Source organism: Lithobates pipiens, unplaced genomic scaffold (assembly GCF_037356315.1).
Source record: "Lithobates pipiens isolate NorthernLeopardFrog02 unplaced genomic scaffold, aLitPip1_a1.2 Scaffold_3, whole genome shotgun sequence".
Classification (NCBI taxonomy): Eukaryota; Metazoa; Chordata; class Amphibia; order Anura; family Ranidae; genus Lithobates; species Lithobates pipiens.
The window spans coordinates 180,725,064-180,742,749 of record NW_027507790.1 but is presented as its reverse complement, the minus strand read 5'-3'; the positions used below and the strand labels follow the sequence as shown (position 1 = coordinate 180,742,749).

The following is a 17,686-nucleotide window of genomic DNA, read 5'->3' as shown; positions in this document are numbered from 1 at the left end:
TGCTTACCTGACCAGGCAGAGTAATCATCATCTGTTTGCACTTCCTTGTCAGTCTTTACAGATTTATTACGCTCATGGATTTCTTGACATAAATCTTCCACCTGCCAAACAAAACTGAAGTTCTGAGAACGTTGCACAAGTCAAAAGTGAAAATACTTTATATATATTGAAGTGGTACAAACAGAAGCAAAAAAATAGAAATAGGGTAGGGGGTATCTGAGTGAACTATTTTGCATTTCCAGGACAAAATTGCTCTCTGCAGGACCCCTTAAGCAGAACTCAAGGCAAACCTTTTTTTCCATCCTCTTAAGGCCCGTACACACGATCGGACTTTGTGACAACAAATGTGCAAATTAGCTGTTTTAAGGCAACATCCAACCGTGTGTACGCTCCATCAGACAAACTTTTTCGGTTTTCATTGGACAAATGTTGGCTGTGCGAACAGACACATTTTTCGACAACATAAGTTCGATGGAGCAAAGTCCGATCGCGTGTACAGAAAACCATCGGATTTTACAAACACGCATGGTCAGAACCAATGCAAAAGATCAGACAACAATACAGAAGTTGACCAAAGGTGGTGGTAAAGAGCAGAAAAAAAATACGCGATTTGGTGAAAGTTGGCCGAAAAAGTCTGATCATGTGTATGCTTAACAAGTTCACGAGCAATGCCCTTTGTACAGAAATCCATGGCAAGGTTTGTATTAAGCCCGATCGTGTGTATGAGGCTTAATTTTGATAGAGATTGTCCGGTTTTGCTTGACGTTTCACTACAATTCAGAACACAAGGAAAAAAAAAAAAAAAAGTATGACTTTTCCACAAGGATTGCCTTTACCGTGATGATCTCATCACTGTTAATAGCAATCATTTTTGTAAATGGCATCCTTTCGTGTGCCTTGTGTACTTCTGTGATTGTCTACAGGAATCACATGGTACAGCTCCACCAATCACAGTGATCACATTAATACACAATGCATGGCTATGAATAAAAGCCATTGTGTACTACTGGCAAGTGGTTGCTGTGATTGGTCCCAGCGATCCCATGGCATCAGGGCCAGCCTGGTTCCAGTGGTGGCTGGTAAAGTTTTAAGATGGTGGGGCGCCAGACCCCAAACTTCCTTTTTTTGACCCCTCCCATTTCTCAGAAGCACCACCCACCCTGTATAACAACGAGGCTGCAGCCATGATGCAAGAGTGGGGATGAGCTCAGGCGTGTTCCTATGGTCCACGTGCAGAGCCCGCTAGGAAATCGGCACAGTGCTAATCACAGGCAGCGAGACTTTGCCCGATCTCTGCAGCCGCACATTAGGGCAATGTCTCACTGCCTGTGATTAGCGCAGCACTGATTTCCTGACAGGCTCTGCACCTGGACCTGAGCTCATCCTTATACAGGAGATGGCCAGAGACTGCAGACATGATACAGGAGATGGTCAGAGACTCTTAGAACATGTGAACATGCTATAGGAGTTGTTGCAGAACATCCCTCGGGAAGCAGTCAATGGCCAAAGACATATTACATGAGACTGCTATAAAAGGACAATAAAGAAGCACAGAGAAGTTTCTGCAGGGCCCCCGCCAATGAGTGCCAACGGGACACTATCTGCATGGAGTTTGCATGAGCTCCCTGTGCGAGTTTTCTCCCATGCGCCATAGCCATGCTGGTAGGTTACTTGTCCCCACTATGCATGTGAGGTAGGGACCTTAGATTGCAAGCTCCTGGGGGGCAGGTAGCCTGTGTGGGGTCTGACCTGCCTCCTGAGCTCCTGGTTGGCGCTCTCTGCAGTCTGGTGCAGTCCCTGGCTGTGGCTCAGCTGTCTCTGGATTTGGCACAGCTCCTCCTGACAACTCCTCAGCTCCTTCTCCAGAGCCTGGACTCTGTGGTACAGCGCTGGCTCCGCACATGGGGCTCCGCGCTCCTCCTCGGCGGAGACCCCGCCCTCCACACATGCCGCCTCCTCCTCCTCCTCCTCCTCCTCTTCTTCTTCTTCTTCTTCGGCCACACTTGGCCCATCTCCATATTGGGCCATAACACCGCACACAATTCACATCACTGACCACCACCGCTTCTAAGAATCCAATAATTCCTGGTGTCGGGCGCCGCCTGATGACGTCACGTGAAGCCGATCAGCCATGGTGGAAACGGGAAAGCCCCTACAGCAGCGGTAAAGCACGGGGCAGGCTCCTGTACGACTGGCTCGCGTAGGGAAAGGTTCAACGCGGTGACTAATGACGATGTAAAAGCGAGACCCTCGCTGTTCTTTCACGGACAGACATGTTCCCAGCTCCGCCCCGCTCGGCGTTACGTCAGGCGCGCCATGACGTGTTCGGAGTTCCAGGAAGTGAGCCGCCATTTTGTAGAAGACAGAGCCCGCTGCAGACTCATCCTACGCGTACTGTAAGCTCTTACCGATTTTTAGTGAGGCAAAATTCAAACTACTTCCCGAACGGACAGGGGGAGCTTGCAGCCATAGGAATGATGTGCATTGGGGGCGATGACAGGGGAGGGGAGCACAGCTGAGCACAGTGATTGGAAAGGGTGTGAGGTGTAGAGGCAGTGCTAGGAGAAGAGCAGTGACACTTACCACCTATGTAAAGCCCACTACCTAGCCCCATACACACTAGGACACACAGCAAGTCCGAACCGAATGACCCATGACGATTCTTGTCCCACACATGCTTTATTTGTTTATTGTTTCTGAGCATGCCTAGCCTTTCCTTTCTGATTTTTCTCGTACAGAAACAGTACACATTAACCACTTCAGCCCGGAAGGATTTACCCCCTTAATGGCCAGGCTATTTTTTGCAATATAGCGTTGCATCGCTTTAACCACGTAAGGACTGAGCCCCTTTTTTGAGATTTGTTGTTTTACAAGTTAAAAACATTTTTTATTTGTTAAAAAATTACTTAGAACCCCCAAACATTATGCATTTTTTTTTCTAACACCCTAGAGAATAAAATGGTGGTTGTTGCAATACTTTCTGTCACACCGTATTCGCACAGCGGTCTTCCAAGCTCACTTTTTTTGGAAAGAATACACTTTTTTGAATTAAAAAATAAGACAACAGTAAAGTTAACCGAATTTTTTTTATATTGGGAAAGATAATGTTATGCCGAGTAAATTGATACCCAACATGCCAAACACTTCAAAATTGTGCCCGCTCGTGGAATGGCAAAAAACTTTTACCCTTAAAAATCTCCATAGGCGACATTTTAAAAATTCTACAGATTGCATGTTTTGTGTTACAGAGGAGGTCTAGGGCTAGAATGATTGCTCTCGCTCTAACGATTGCGGCAGTACCTCACATGTGTGGTTTGACCACCTTTTTCATATGTGGGCGATAGGTATGCGTTCGCTTCTGCGCACAAGCTGGGCGCAATGGGCCGTGTTTAATTTTTTTTTTCTTATTTTACCTGTCATTTTTTATTTTTACACTGTTTAAAAAAAAAAAAATTGTGTCACTTTTTATTCCTATTACAGGGAATGTAAACATCTCTTGTAATAGAAAAAAAAAATCATGACAGGACCTCTTAAATATGAGGGCACCAGAGTGCCACTATTATTGGAAAGCGGACCGCCGGCTGAAGAAGAGGATAACGGGGTTATGGTAGCTAGCTGCTGCCATATCAACAATATTCCTCTTCAAAGTTAGGACATTTTTTTTTTTTTTTCTTTCTTATGGGTAGTGTGAAGTTTTGTTCTTTTTAATGTAAGAGGTATTAATTCCCCCGCTAAAAGAAATCAAATTTTAAATTTCCTACATAAGAAGAAAATAGATATTGTGCTATTTCAGGAGACACATTTTCGCTCAGATCATATACCTAAAATTAATAATATAAATTACAATACATGGTTACATGATACATTTCCATATTGCAAATCAAAAGGGGTATCAATTGCGTTCCATAGGAACTTGCCGGTCCAAATATTACAAAAATATGAAGGCAAAGATGGGAGATCTTTAATAATAAAGTTTATGCTATATGGAAAAAAATTTACTATAGTTAATTTATATCTCCCTAATTATGGACAAATAGAGAGTGGTACAAAAGCCCTATCGGACGCAATAAAGAAGGCGGAAGGAGTGGTAATAGTGGGTGGTGATATAAACTTTTTAATGGATGTAAAGAAAGATACTACAAATATACAACTACAAAAAAAAAATAATAATAACAATAGAATAAAGGAATTTAAGGACATACTGAAAAAATATCAATTAATAGATATATGGAGGGCCCAACACCAAAAGGAAAAAAACTATACATATTATTCAAATATACACAATTCATATCATAGATTGGATTATTTTTTTATAAATAAAGAGGGCTTAATGATGAAACCAGTAACAGAAATAGGGGGATTCCTTTGGTCGGACCATGCCCCAATATATGTGGAAATTTCAGTGATTGAAACAAAGAAAAGGAATGGGATATGGAGATTGAATGATAATTTAATTAAAGATAGAAAATGCGTGGCAGAAATACTACAAGTTATAAAAGAATTTCTGATAATTCATGAAAGGGACGAAACCTCACCTGCAATTCAATGGGAAACATTAAAATGTGTTATGAGGGGAATATTCATCAAGCACGGGGCAAGAAAAAAAAAAGAAAAAACACAAAAAATATCTCAATTGGTAAATGAGATTAAAGAACTAGAAGAAATACATAAAGTAAGTAGGAAATTGGGTGATGGAGCTAGACTAAAGGAAAAACAACTGGAATTACAATCAGTGCTTGATGAAGATTCCCTTCGGATAAGGGATAAGGATAGAGCGCAGTGGTATAAATTTGGAAATAAACCTGGGAAAATATTAGCCAGAGCTTTAAAAAAGCAACAACCCCCAAGTTACATAGAGAAAATTGTAAAACCAAATGGGGAAATTACATACGACCCAGAGGAAATATCTGAAACCTTCCATACATACTATTCTAAATTATATAATATAAAAGATGGTACGGAACACAAGGAAGGAGAAAACAAAGGGGAGAACATACAAAAATATGTAAAGGAAATGGCTATATTTAACTGCTTAAAAGGAAAGATGGAGGGGTTGGAGGAAGAAATTACAACAGAAGAAATTCAACAGACTATTAAAGAACTTGCCCTGGGGAAAAGTCCAGGGCCAGATGGATATACTGCTAGATTTTATAAGTCATTTAAGGAACAAATAATATCCATACTTAAGGAAACATTTAATTCTATATCTTTAGATCAACCATTTGCGATACAAGGTACAGAGGCTCATATAGTACTAATATTAAAACCGGAAAAAGATCAATCACTATGTAAAAATTATAGACCCATATCGTTGACCAATTTAGATATAAGAATATTCTCAAAAATTTTATCCAAAAGAATAACGGATATTATCTCAAATAATATAAGCCTGGAACAAACGGGGTTTTTGAAAGGGAGGGAGACAAGAGATAATATCATCAAAACATGCACGTTGATTGAATACGCTCAGAGAACTGCCATCCCTACCTGCCTATTGGCTATAGATGCCGAAAAGGCATTTGATAGGGTGGGATGGCAGTTCTTAGAGGAAGTATTGAAGCAAACAATGATGGGACCTAAGATGTTAGGAAGGATTATGGCCCTATATAAGAATGCTAGGGCTAAAGTGAGAACAAATGGGATATTATCTGAATATATAAAGATTTCAAATTGAACCCGACAAGGGTGTCCTTTATCACCACTTTTATATATTATGATGATGGAACATCTCATGGAGGCTATAAGAATAAACAAAGATATTATGGGGATAAAGGTCAAAAGCAAAGAATATAAGATGGCTGCCTATGCAGATGATCTTTTATTATATATAACTAATCCCATAATTACTATACCAAATCTAATAAAAGAGTTTGAGAGATTCGGTGAAGTTAGCAATTTTAAAGTAAATTATGACAAATCTGAATTAATGAATATTACATTAGAAGAGAGAGTCCAAACTGTCTTACAAAAAATTTTTTTGTTTAAATGGAAGCAAGATGTGATAAAATATTTGGGAGTATATATCCCAAGAGATTTAAAACTCTTGCAAGAAATGAATCACAACGTGACAGTTCAGAAGGTAAAGAAACTTCTAGGTAAATATGATAAAATAACTCACTCATGGTTTGGGAGAATAAATATTGTAAAGATGGAGATTTTGCCAATTATGCTGTATATCTTTCAAACAGTACCCATTATACCATCAAAAAAAATTATTAAAGATCTGAAAGAAATGGTAGAAGGCTTTGTATGGGCACATAAGACCCCTAGAGTAGGTAGGGAGGTATTAATTAGAACGAAAGATAATGGAGGATTAGCATTGCCTGACTTTTTTAAATATTCACAAGCAGCCTCTTTAATGAGAATTATTGACTGGCAGCATAATGAAAAAGACAAGCAATGGGTAAAATTGGAGGAAGATATATTAGGGGCTAAAATAAAACATCAGCCATGGATAAAACCTAAGTTAAGACCAGAGAGGAAGGAGATGCCTATCTTTGTAAGAACAACTTTAAAAATTTGGGACGACATGATAAAGAAGAAACAACTTTCATCTTCAATAGGCCCTATGACCCCTTTATTTAGCAATCCTGAATTTAGACCAGCTGTAAAGGATAATACATTTCTGAAATGGAATATGGAAGAACATGAGCGGATAATACAAATCCTAAATGATGGAAACATTCCAACATTTCAGGAATTGGGGCAAGAATATAAAAATAAATGGTTTCAGTATAGACAGCTGAGGGCATTTATTGACCCAATAAAGATAATGATTAATAGACCACCAACTATATTTGAACAAATAGCAATGAATAAGGATAAAGCAAACAAGAAATTAGCTAAGATATATAACCTATTACTTCCTGGAGGGAATATTAAAAAAATAGCAGGAATAAAAAAGTGGGAGGAAGAAATAGGGCAGGAGTTGACAGAGAAAGAGTGGGGAGAGGTATTTGAAGGAATATATAAAACACCCTTAGCTATTAAATATCAAGAAAAAAATTATAAAATTCTATTAAGATGGTATAGAAGCTCAGTGGTTATGAATAAAATAAATAAAAGGAACTCTGAATTATGTTGGAGATGTAAGAAGGAGAAGGGTACTTTAGAGCATATTTGGTACAGTTGCTGGAAGATAAAAATATTTTGGGGTAAGATAATAAAATTATATCAGGAACTGACAGGTATAAGAATAAATCTTGATATAAAGACTGTATTATTCTCACATTCATCTAAAAAATTAGATCGAAAAGAGATGGAATTTTTGTACCAAATAACTACAGTAGCTAAAACCGTAATAGCAAGGAAATGGAAAAAGGAAGTAGCCCCAACAATAGAAGATTGGAATTATGAGATGAGCGAGGTGTGCTTCATGGAAAAACAGATTAGACAAGAGGGGTATGTGGAAAAACAGATTTCGGATTATTGGAAGAAATGGGAGGAATTGAGTACCTCAGGAAAAGTGTGGGAATTTATGTGAGGGTGGGTGATTGATTGGAATAGTATTAATAAGTTGTGTTTTTTTTTTTTTTTTTTTTTTTTTTTCGTTGGGTATGGGGAATGTTTTATAATGATGTGAAATTTGAATGGAAAGATTGAATGGATGTTTTATAATATAAATAAATAAAGAGAAATTTGAAACAAAGTTAGGACATATATTGGCGTGTGGCGGTCCACAAGTGATGAATTGACAGTTGCGCACTCATAAAACACTGGACCCAAATAAAATTCATGCCCTTTTTTTTCCCCACAAATAGAGCTTTATTTTGGTGGTATTTGATCACCTCTCCGGTATTTATTTTTTGCGCTATAAACACAAAAAGCAGCAATTTAGAAAAAAAACAAAAACCTTATTTACTTTTTGCTATAATATATATCCCCCCCCCCCCCAAAAAAATAAAAATATTAAAAAAACAAATGTTTTCATCAGTTTAGGCCGATATAATATGTATTCTTCTACATATTTTTGGTAATAAAATTGCAATAAGTGTATAGTGATTGGTTTGTGTAAATTATAGTTCTACAAAATAGGGGATAGATTTAGGAACTTTAAATTGTTTTTACTAGTAATGGCGGGGATCAGCTTTTTTTTGTTTTGTTTTTTTTTCCCAGGATTGCGGTGGACAAATCTGACCCTAAGTGACACTTTTTTGAGGACCAATGACACCAATTCAGCAATCAGTGCTTTACAAATTCACTGCCACTGTATAAATGGCACTGGCAGGGAAGGGGATAACACTAGGGGGCCATCAGGGGGTTTAAAAGTTCCCTAGGGAGGTGCTTTCTCACTGGGGGGGGGGGGGGGTGGACTAACAGGGAATAGAGAGAGAGAGAGAGAGATTGCTGTTCTGGATGACTAAGAACAGCAGATCTCTCTTATCTCCCCTGCCGGAACGGAGATCCGCCTTGTTTACATTGGCAGATCCCCGTTCTGCCTCTGTGAGGAGAGATTTCCTCCCCCACACAATAGAGCTGCACGATTCTGGATAAAATGAGAATCACTATTTTTTTGCTTAAAAGATAGATCAGGATTCTCTTACAATTGTGGCATAACATCATCTTTCACATTAAAACAAAAAAATTGGGCTAATTTTACTTTTTTTTAATTTTTTTTTTATTCATTGAAGTGTATTTTTTCCCCAAAAATTGTGTTTGAAGGATCGCTGGGCAAATACAGTGTGACATAAAATATTGCAGCAATTGACATTTTATTCCGTAGGGTCTCTGATAATAAATATATCTATCTATCTATCTATCTATCTATCTATCTATCTATATATATATATATATATATATATATATATATATATATAATGTTTGGGAATTCCAAGTAATTTTCTAGCAAAAAATATTGATTTTAACATAAGAAACAAGTGTCAGAAAAGATTTAGACTTTAAGTGTTTAAACTTCCTGCATTTACACATTGTTAAAGACTTGGCAGACTGCCTGGATTTTCTCTTTAAACAGAAGTTTATCCTTTTGATCTAAGAAGGAAGTTAGTTACAATGTTTCATTTTAAAAACTTGGCAGACTGCCTGGATGTTTTCTTTTGACAGCTGAGTGATCAGATAAGTCTCTCCACTTGTTATATGAAAGAATCGGCAAACTCTGCAATAGAGATCGTCGGGTTGAATCAAGATCACGATTTTTTTAAAAAGCTTAATTGTGCAGTTCTACCACACGATCAAATGCACGGACCGACATACGGGTACGGGCTGAAGTTCGCTCTGCTGACGTCGCTGTTGTCAGTCCAGGCTCCGCATCATCACGACTTTGGAGTCGGGATCCGCAAGATCCCTGGACTCTCAGCAAGCCTCCGTTCCCGCCCCTTCACAGCCTGGCACTACAGTGAGTGTGTGTGGGGGGGGGGGGGGGGTTGGCATGGCGTGGCAGAGAGGAGAGCTGCTGGCTGACAGTCACCAGCTCTCTGCTCACGGAACTGTGAGAACTGAGTGATCTGCGATGTTCGATCACTCGGCTCTCAGTGTAGAGGGGACAGATTCAGCATTGGACCAAAGCTGCATCCACCTAGTTAAGTGTGAATCAAGAAAAAAAAACAAAAAAACATACTTCTCTTTATAAGGCTCCGTTTACACCCGAGTGATCAGAATTGTGCCAATTCCATCCACAAGTCCAGCTCTGCAGCTAAATGGGGAGTTTTTGGGGGTGATTAAAATGCAGCTCAACCACTGGGTTTTGTGACCCCTAAACTGCTAATGTGATCAAGCCCGGAAAGCTGAAAAAATAATTTTTTTATTTACACTGTAAAAATAAATGACTACTAATGAAGTGTGTAATGTGTGGAGGCTGATGGGATCAGTAAAAGTCTCCACACACTACAGTAAGCACTGAGCTTCAGGGCTTGTTCACACTAGGTGCGGTGACTGATGTTTTCCTGCATCAGATCAACACAATGGAATACAGAAAGCAAATGTTTTCTATGTGCCCTGTTCATACAACAGCAGAGCCCCTGGGGCAGAGCAGTGGGGTATGGAAAATCCACACTGTATTGATTTTTCCACAACAGACTGGAGCTCCTCTGAAGGTTCCATGCACTGTCTGTGCAGGGCACCAAAGCCGCGGTGCGTAGAAACAAATGAAATAACATTTTGACATTTCAATAAAGTTAGATGAAAAAATAGTGCAATGCGTTTGTGCATTGCACTGCTCTCTCCCTGGCCCTCAGCTGCCCCGCTCCGTAAAAAAATGAGGGTTTACAATTTGAACGGGCCCTTACAGTTCTGGCTGGAGTACAGTCCTCACAGCAGGCCGCTCATTCACCACTTCTTCCATGTAGAAAACATCTTGTATTCTTTTCACTAAAGACAAAATCCCCTGTGAATGTAGGAGGTGTAGATGAATATCTTGATCTCCTCTTGTCCAATCACAGAATGCCTTGTAGTCAATAAAAAAAGAGTACAAGACATTTTCTGAATGGAAGAGGTGGTGAATGAGCAGCCCATTGTGAGAACTGTTCTCCAGCCTTAACTGTAATCCTCAGTGCGAGGTGTCCAGTGTTTACTGTAGTGTGCAGAGGGTTTTACCGATTCCCATCAGCATCCACATGTCAAGCACTTCATAAGTGGTCATTTATTTTTACGGTGCAAAAGTCCAAAAACTGTTTATGCCCTGATTTAAGCTTTATGAGGGAATGTCTGTGGTTCACACTCATAACTTCTATTTTTTTTATTCCATGTAGGCTTTGAAAAAACTTAAGAAAGAATGACTGTCTGTGCTGCAAACGGCTGTAAGAATCGCCTGTCAAAAGGATGCGGCAAGCACTTTTTTAGGTAATTAGTGTAGTATGTATTTTATATTAAAGTGAACCTGTGCTCAACACCATGTAATGTTAATTTGCAACATGACGCAAATATCTGCACCAAATTAATAATCGTTCAGAAAATGAGGATGCCAGGAGGATGATGGCACTAGAGAGAGACAGTCAAATATATACGTGGATGTTGGCATGTATGTCAGTGATATTTTTTTGGGGCTCTTGATGTAAAATATACATACAGCCAAAAACATAGAATTAATATATTGCAGCTTACCAATCTTTAAATGTGGTGGCTGCATTTGTTTTTCTTTTTAGATTTGGTTTCTGTATTTTCACCTGGTGATCCGGCCTGTGACACACTTTCTAAGGCATTTCCACTTTGGATCCAGAGCAGCAGTGGAGACACCTTTGGATAGCAGCATTGTCAGTCTGCAGGAATAGTAGTAGTAGATGCACTGGTAGATTTAGATGGACTTGAAGTGGTTCTGAAGTCATAAGGTTTTTACCTTAAAGTCACACTAAAGGTTTTTATTTTTATTTTTTTAAATAAACATACTTGCCTCCACTGTGCAGTTTGTTTATCACAGAGTGGTCCCATACCTGCTCTTTTGGGGTTCCTCTGCGGCTCCTCCACACATCAGATAACCCCCTGGGAAAAGCGCTCTCCCAGGGGTTACCTTGTAGGTGTACTCCCGAGTCCAGCATTTGGCGTCCATAGAGGCCGAATGCAGGACTCTGGCCCCGGCGCTCGCATCATTGGATTTGATTGACAGCAGCAGGAGCCAATGGCTGCGCTGCTCTCTAGCCGATCAATAGCCGAGAACCCCGGGCAGAGAGACAGCGTGTCCCAGTGGATCAAGTTCTGGGGCTTAGGTAAGTAAAGCAGGGGTTTAAGGTGAAAAAACATGAGGGTTTACAACCCTTTTAAGGGCTTGTGCACAATGCAGCTCAAAGAATTGGCTCCTACAGGCTTTTGAGCTCTTATTTTTTTTCTGCCTATAAAATCCCCTCCATATTAACCAATGTGTCCAGGCACACTAGGGTGTTTTCAGGTATATGCTCCTACAGGCAGAAAAAACACCCCACCCAACTTGTGTTTTTTTTAGAGGAGCTAGTGCCCCTTCCTGTCTTAAAATGTCTCCCTGCAAGATTCTACTCAGGAACCATCCAGCATATCCCCAGATCATTTGATCAATGCCCTTTTGATCCCAGACTGTGAAGCTGAGAATCCAATAGTTTTGGTGAGTGGGGACACCAAAGGGGAGCCGCTTCACCGATTCAAAAGTTTTGAAGGACTGTTGCACTTTTAGATTTTATTTTCTCTTAACATTGATACATTGGGCACTGTTTATTAGGATGTATATTGCTTGATATAGGCTGCTAGCACTGTTTTATATATTTTTCAGTGCCCCAAAGAGCTCAAAAAAAGTTGCAAAAACGTTTGTTTCAGCTTTTTTGTTTTGCTTATACAGTGGTTGAGAAAATACTATCTAGGAAGGTTTGTGGGGAAAAAAATGCTTATGCTCAAAAAAGTTTGAAAGAGCTCAAAATTGTGAGAGAGCACAAAAAAGAACAAGCTTCTTCAAGCTTTTATAGGCAGAAAAAAAAGCTCAAACACCTGTAAAAAGCAGCTTTTTTTTTGAGCTGCAGTGAGGGCCACTATAGGAATCGTCTTCTTCTTTTAATGAGGAGGAGCATAGTGCGCCGACAGGGGTTCCTAGAAGAGGAGCATAGTGCAATGGTAGGGGTTCCCAGAAGAGTAGGAGCATAGTGCACTGGCAGGGGCATAGTGTGCTGCCAGGGGTTCCTAGAAGAGGAGGAGCATAGTGCGCCGGCAGGGGTTCCTAGAAGAGGAGGAGCATAGTGCGCCAGCAGGGGTTCCTAGAAGAGGAGGAACATAGTGCGCCAGCAGGGGTTCCCAGAAGAGGAGGAGCATAGTGCGCCAGCAGGGATTCCTAGAAGAGGAGGAGCATAGTGCGCCAGCAGGGGTTCCCAGAAGAGGAGGAGCATAGTGCGCCAGCAGGGGTTCCCAGAAGAGGAGGAGCATAGTGCGCCGGCAGGGGTTCCCAGAAGAGGAGGAGCATAGTGCGCCGGCAGGGGTTCGCAGAAGAGGAGGAGCATAGTGCGCCGGCAGGGATTCCCAGAAGAGGAGGTTTCCAAGCTGCCCTGTGCACCTATCATGTAAGTGTAACTATTTTGTTTTAGGGGGGAAAAAATCACTTTACAACCACTTTGACTAACAAATTTAAATGAGATTTTCTTAAAGCAAAGCATAACCTTCCTATCCTTTAGTTTACAGCCTAGGAAGTTGCCATCTTGGTCTATGTTTGGTCTGCAGTCATCGTGGTGCTGCATAGGGGATTAGTAATGACACCAGCCCCGTTTGCTGTCTTGACAGTCCGGTTCAGCACACAAGCAAATGGGACAGTTATCATTTAGGGCATTCCTTGTATGTTATTGTTTTGGGAAATCGCTAAATCAATAGGTTTAGTTCTGCATTAAGCAGAACTAAAGCAACATTTTTTTTTATTTTTTTTTCCTTTTTGGATAAGGCTTTTACATAAATGTATACATTATGTCCATTGTATCCACCTCTGTCAACGTTGATTGGTTTGTCTCAACCTTCTAACTGCCACTTCTGCTGGATAGGAAGTTGAAAATATACAGATTACTGGCTGGATCACTGGGTGAAAATAAAGAAAAATATGCCTAAAAAATAAAACGAATGAAGCAGCTGAAACTGAGCTGCCATACCCTTTAGGAGGGTGGCATTCCAGTAAAATGGACGAGTAGTATAAGTAAATAGCGATGCACAATCATATAATATTAGTAAGAATTATTCTTGCTGTGTAGACATGCATTGAATGCAAGAGTTGCAACATTGTAATATATCATATAATTGTTTAAAAAAACAACACTATTTCCAAACTTTCTACTATTCTTTAATAAACTACGTAAAACTTTGGATTTAAAGTGGTTGTAAACCCTTACAAACCACTTTGACCTACAGGTAAGCCTAGATTAAGGCTTACCTGTAGGTCCAAGAAATATCTCCTAAACCGTATAGGTTTAGGAGATATTTACCTGAAGACAGCCACAGCTATCTACGGCGAATGCGCCGTAGACAGGGGCGCGCAGGCCACGATTGTTGGCTCCCGTGCGCATGCGCGGGAGTGACGTCAACGCGGCTCTGGTGAATCACAGCGCTGGAGCAGCGAGACCCGGAAGTTGCTCCAGGATACATGGCAGCGGCAAAGAGGAAGACGGAGGACTGCTTCGGAGGCTTCGTTCTCAGGTAAGTTATTCATAATGAGCTAGCATGCTATGCATACTAGCTCATTATACCTTTGCCTTACAGGGTGTGTTTTTTTTTTTTGCCTTTACTTCCTCTTTAAGGACATGATTTGTCCCAGAAACATGCTTGTAATCCAAAGCACTCTTGTATCAAAGCAAATTTCCCCATAAGAAATAATGGAATCTCAGATGATTCGTGTCACAAACATTTATTCAAGTCCTTCAGTTTATAGTCTATATAAAAAGATTATAGGAATGTGATAGGTTGTGTAAGCATAAAATGTCCTTCCACAAATGGAAGCCTCCACAAGGGGATTAGAAGCTGGAAGAGAAGAGAGGCGACTCTAAGTGGAGCAATATGGTTACATTTAACTGGTTGCTGACCGCCGGCTGTCAAATGACGGCCAGGCGGCGCACCTATTGTGACGGGAGGCCGTCATATGACAGCCTCCCGTTTAAACAGGGAATGCGCGCGATCGTGCGTGCGCATCCCTGTTTCTTCGGTGGCGGCGTGTCACGGAGACACCGCTCGTCACCGAAGGGGGTGAACAGCCATTGGTTATGGCTGTTTACCACGTGATCGGCCGCGATGAAGTCACGGCCGATCACAGATGGTCACACCCCGGCTGTGCACGGCGCATGCGCGCACGTCGGTGGCGGCGTGTTCCCCGGGAACACTGCTCGTCACCAACGCTGGTAAACAGCCATTGGCCGGCTGTTTACCCACGTGATCGGCTGTGATCCTTTCACAGCCAATAACTAAAATGTAAACAAACCACGGTAACGAGATGTTACCGGGTTGTTCTCCTCCTCACACACCGATCGTGTGCGAGGAGGAGATTGCGGTAACATCTCGTTACCTCCTAGTGTACACCAATCACACTGATTGCCCCCCAATAAAGAGGACCTGTCACCACCCCTCATAGTACCGGTCAATCACAGTCCATCAAAGTACCTGTCCCAGTCCATCAGAGTATTTGAGTACCTGTCACGGCCCATCAGGGTACCCGAGTACCTGTCACGGCCCATCAGGGTACCCGAGTACCTGTCACGGCCCATCAGGGTACCCGAGTACCTGTCACGGCCCATCAGGGTACCTGTCACGGCCCATCAGGGTACCCGAGTACCTGTCACGGCCCATCAGGGTACCCGAGTACCTGTCACGGCCCATCAGGGTACCCGAGTACCTGTCACGGCCCATCAGGGTACCCGAGTACCTGTCACGGCCCATCAGGGTACCCGAGTACCCGTCACGGCCCATCAGGGCACCCGTCACGGCCCATCAGGGCACCCGTCACGGCCCATCAGGGTACCCGAGTACCTGTCACGGCTCATCTGAGTACCCGAGTACCTGTCACAGTCCATATGAGTACCTGTCACCGCTCTTCAGAGTACCCAAATACCAGTCACCAAGCCTTCAGAGTACCTGTCACCAGGCCATCAGAGTACCCGAGTACCTGTCACCAGGCCATCAGAGTACCCGAGTACCTATTTGCAGCCCATGTCTCATAGAATATACGTTGGGGTGTTTGCTTTCCAAAATGGGGTGATTTTGTGGGTAATTTCACTGTCCTGGTGGTCCAGGACCTTCAAAAGTGTGATGGGTAGGAATGAAATGAGATGTGTCATTTATGCTCCTAGAACGCCTGAACGTACTACTTCAATGTTCGGCCTCTCTATGTGGCCAGGCTGTGTAAAAGTCCTACACATGTGGTATCGCCATACTTGGGAGGAGTAGCAGAATGTATTTTAGGGTGTAATTTTTGCTATATACATGCTATGTGTTAGAAATATCTTATAAATTGACAATTTTGTGTTTAACCACTTCAGGACCGCCGTATTGCCAATGTACGTCAGCACAATGGCACAGGCAGGCACAATCACGTAGATGTACGTGATTGCCTTCCAGCGGGTGGGGGGTCCAATCGGACCCCCTCCCGTTGGATACGACGGTCCGGTTCCCTCCAGGAGCGCTCCGTGATGAGGGGATGGCCGTTCGTTTTCGGCCACCCCCTCTGGATCGCTCCTGGCCAATGAGAAGCTTCCTCCCACTGTGTATTGTTTACACAGGAAGGAGGAAGTGATGTCATTCTCCTCGGGGCGGTCTTTTTGACCGGACTACGAGGAGAAGACTAATAGTAAGTGTGCACCAACACTACACTGACATGTAGGTACACACAGGCACACAAACCCCCCCCCCCCCCCAGTCACAGTGTCACTGATTGCATTGATCATTTCTTTACTGATCAATGCATTCAGTGTCAGTTGTGACAGTAAAAACTGTCAGGACAGTTAGTGTTAGGTCCAGGGTAGCCCCCTATCACCCCCCAATAAAGATTTAACCCCCTGATTGCCCCTAGAGTTAACCCTTTCACCCCCTTTTGCCAGTGTCACTAAGCGATCATTTTTCTGATCGCTGCATGTGTCGCTAGGTAGCTAGTTATTTTTTTAGGTTCACCGCCAGGTTTTTATATCGCTAGGTACCCCGATATACTACCCAATAATGTTTTTAACCCCCTGATTGCCGCTAGTTAACCCTTTCACCCCCTTTTGCCAGTGTCACTAAGCGATCATTTTTCTGATCGCTGCATGTGTCGCTAGGTAGCTAGTTATTTTGTTAGGTTCACCGCCAGGTTTTTATAGCGCTAGGTACCCCGATATACTACCCAATAATGGTTTTAACCCCCTGATTGCCGCTAGTTAACCCTTTCACCCCCTTTTGCCAGTGTCACTAAGCGATCATTTTTCTGATCGCTGCATCAGTGTCGCTAGTGTCGCTAGGTAGCTAGTTATTTTTTTAGGTTCACCGCCAGGTTTTTATAGCGCTAGGTACCCCGATATACTACCCAATAATGGTTTTAACCCTCTGATTGCCGCTAGTTAACCCTTTCACCCCCTTTTGCCAGTGTCACTAAGCGATCATTTTTCTGATCGCTGCATCAGTGTCGCTAGTGTCGCTAGGTAGCTAGTTATTTTTTTAGGTTCACCGCCAGGTTTTTATAGCGCTAGGTACCCCGATATACTACCCAATAATGGTTTTAACCCCCTGATTGCCGCTAGTTAACCCTTTCACCCCCTTTTGCCAGTGTCACTAAGCGATCATTTTTCTGATCGCTGCATCAGTGTCGCTAGTGTCGCTAGGTAGCTAGTTATTTTTTTAGGTTCACCGCCAGGTTTTTATAGCGCTAGGTACCCCGATATACTACCCAATAATGGTTTTAACCCCCTGATTGCTGCTAGTTAACCCTTTCACCCCCTTTCACCAGCGATCACAGTATAAGTGTCACTGGTGACGCTGGTTAGCCAGTTAGTAATTTAGGTTCCCCGTCAGGTTTTTATATAGCGCCAGGGACCCCCATATACTACCTAATAAAAATTTGAACCCCCTGATTGCCCCTAGTTAACCCTTTCACCACTGATCACCGTATAAGTGTTACGGGTGACTCTGGTTAGTTTGTTTTTTATAGCATCAGGGCACCCACCATTTATTACCCAATAAAGGTTTAACCCCCTGATCACCCGGCGGGTGATATCAATTAGGTTTTAGGGTCAGGGTCTGCGTCGCCCCAGGCAGCGCTAGGTTAGTGCCAGTACCGCTAACACCCACACGC

At 42.2% G+C, this 17,686-nt stretch overlaps 2 protein-coding genes across 4 annotated transcripts in view; one reads left to right on the top strand and one right to left on the bottom strand.

Moving 5' to 3' along the window:
- The window catches only part of AGGF1 (angiogenic factor with G-patch and FHA domains 1), a 45,357-nt gene extending 43,329 nt beyond the window's left edge, over nt 1-2,028 (bottom strand). For both annotated transcript variants that reach the window (XM_077462578.1, XM_077462576.1), the window contains exons 1-2: nt 1,750-2,028; nt 8-101 (exon numbers count right to left, since the gene is read on the bottom strand). In XM_077462578.1, coding sequence (XP_077318704.1) covers nt 8-101; nt 1,750-2,028 — 373 coding nt within the window. The remainder of the gene's footprint in view (nt 1-7; nt 102-1,749) is intronic.
- Nucleotides 2,029-2,030: 2 nt separating this feature from the next.
- LOC143940818 (THAP domain-containing protein 1-like) overlaps nt 2,031-17,686 on the top strand; it is a 36,948-nt gene continuing 21,292 nt past the window's right edge. The window contains exons 1-2 of one of the 2 annotated variants that reach the window (XM_077462580.1): nt 2,031-2,163; nt 10,704-10,794. In XM_077462580.1, the coding sequence (XP_077318706.1) occupies nt 10,727-10,794 (68 nt within the window). In that variant the 5' untranslated portion in view covers nt 2,031-2,163; nt 10,704-10,726. Of the gene's footprint in view, nt 2,164-2,265; nt 2,397-10,703; nt 10,795-17,686 lie in introns of those variants that run through there. The other variant, XM_077462579.1, reaches the window with a different exon arrangement.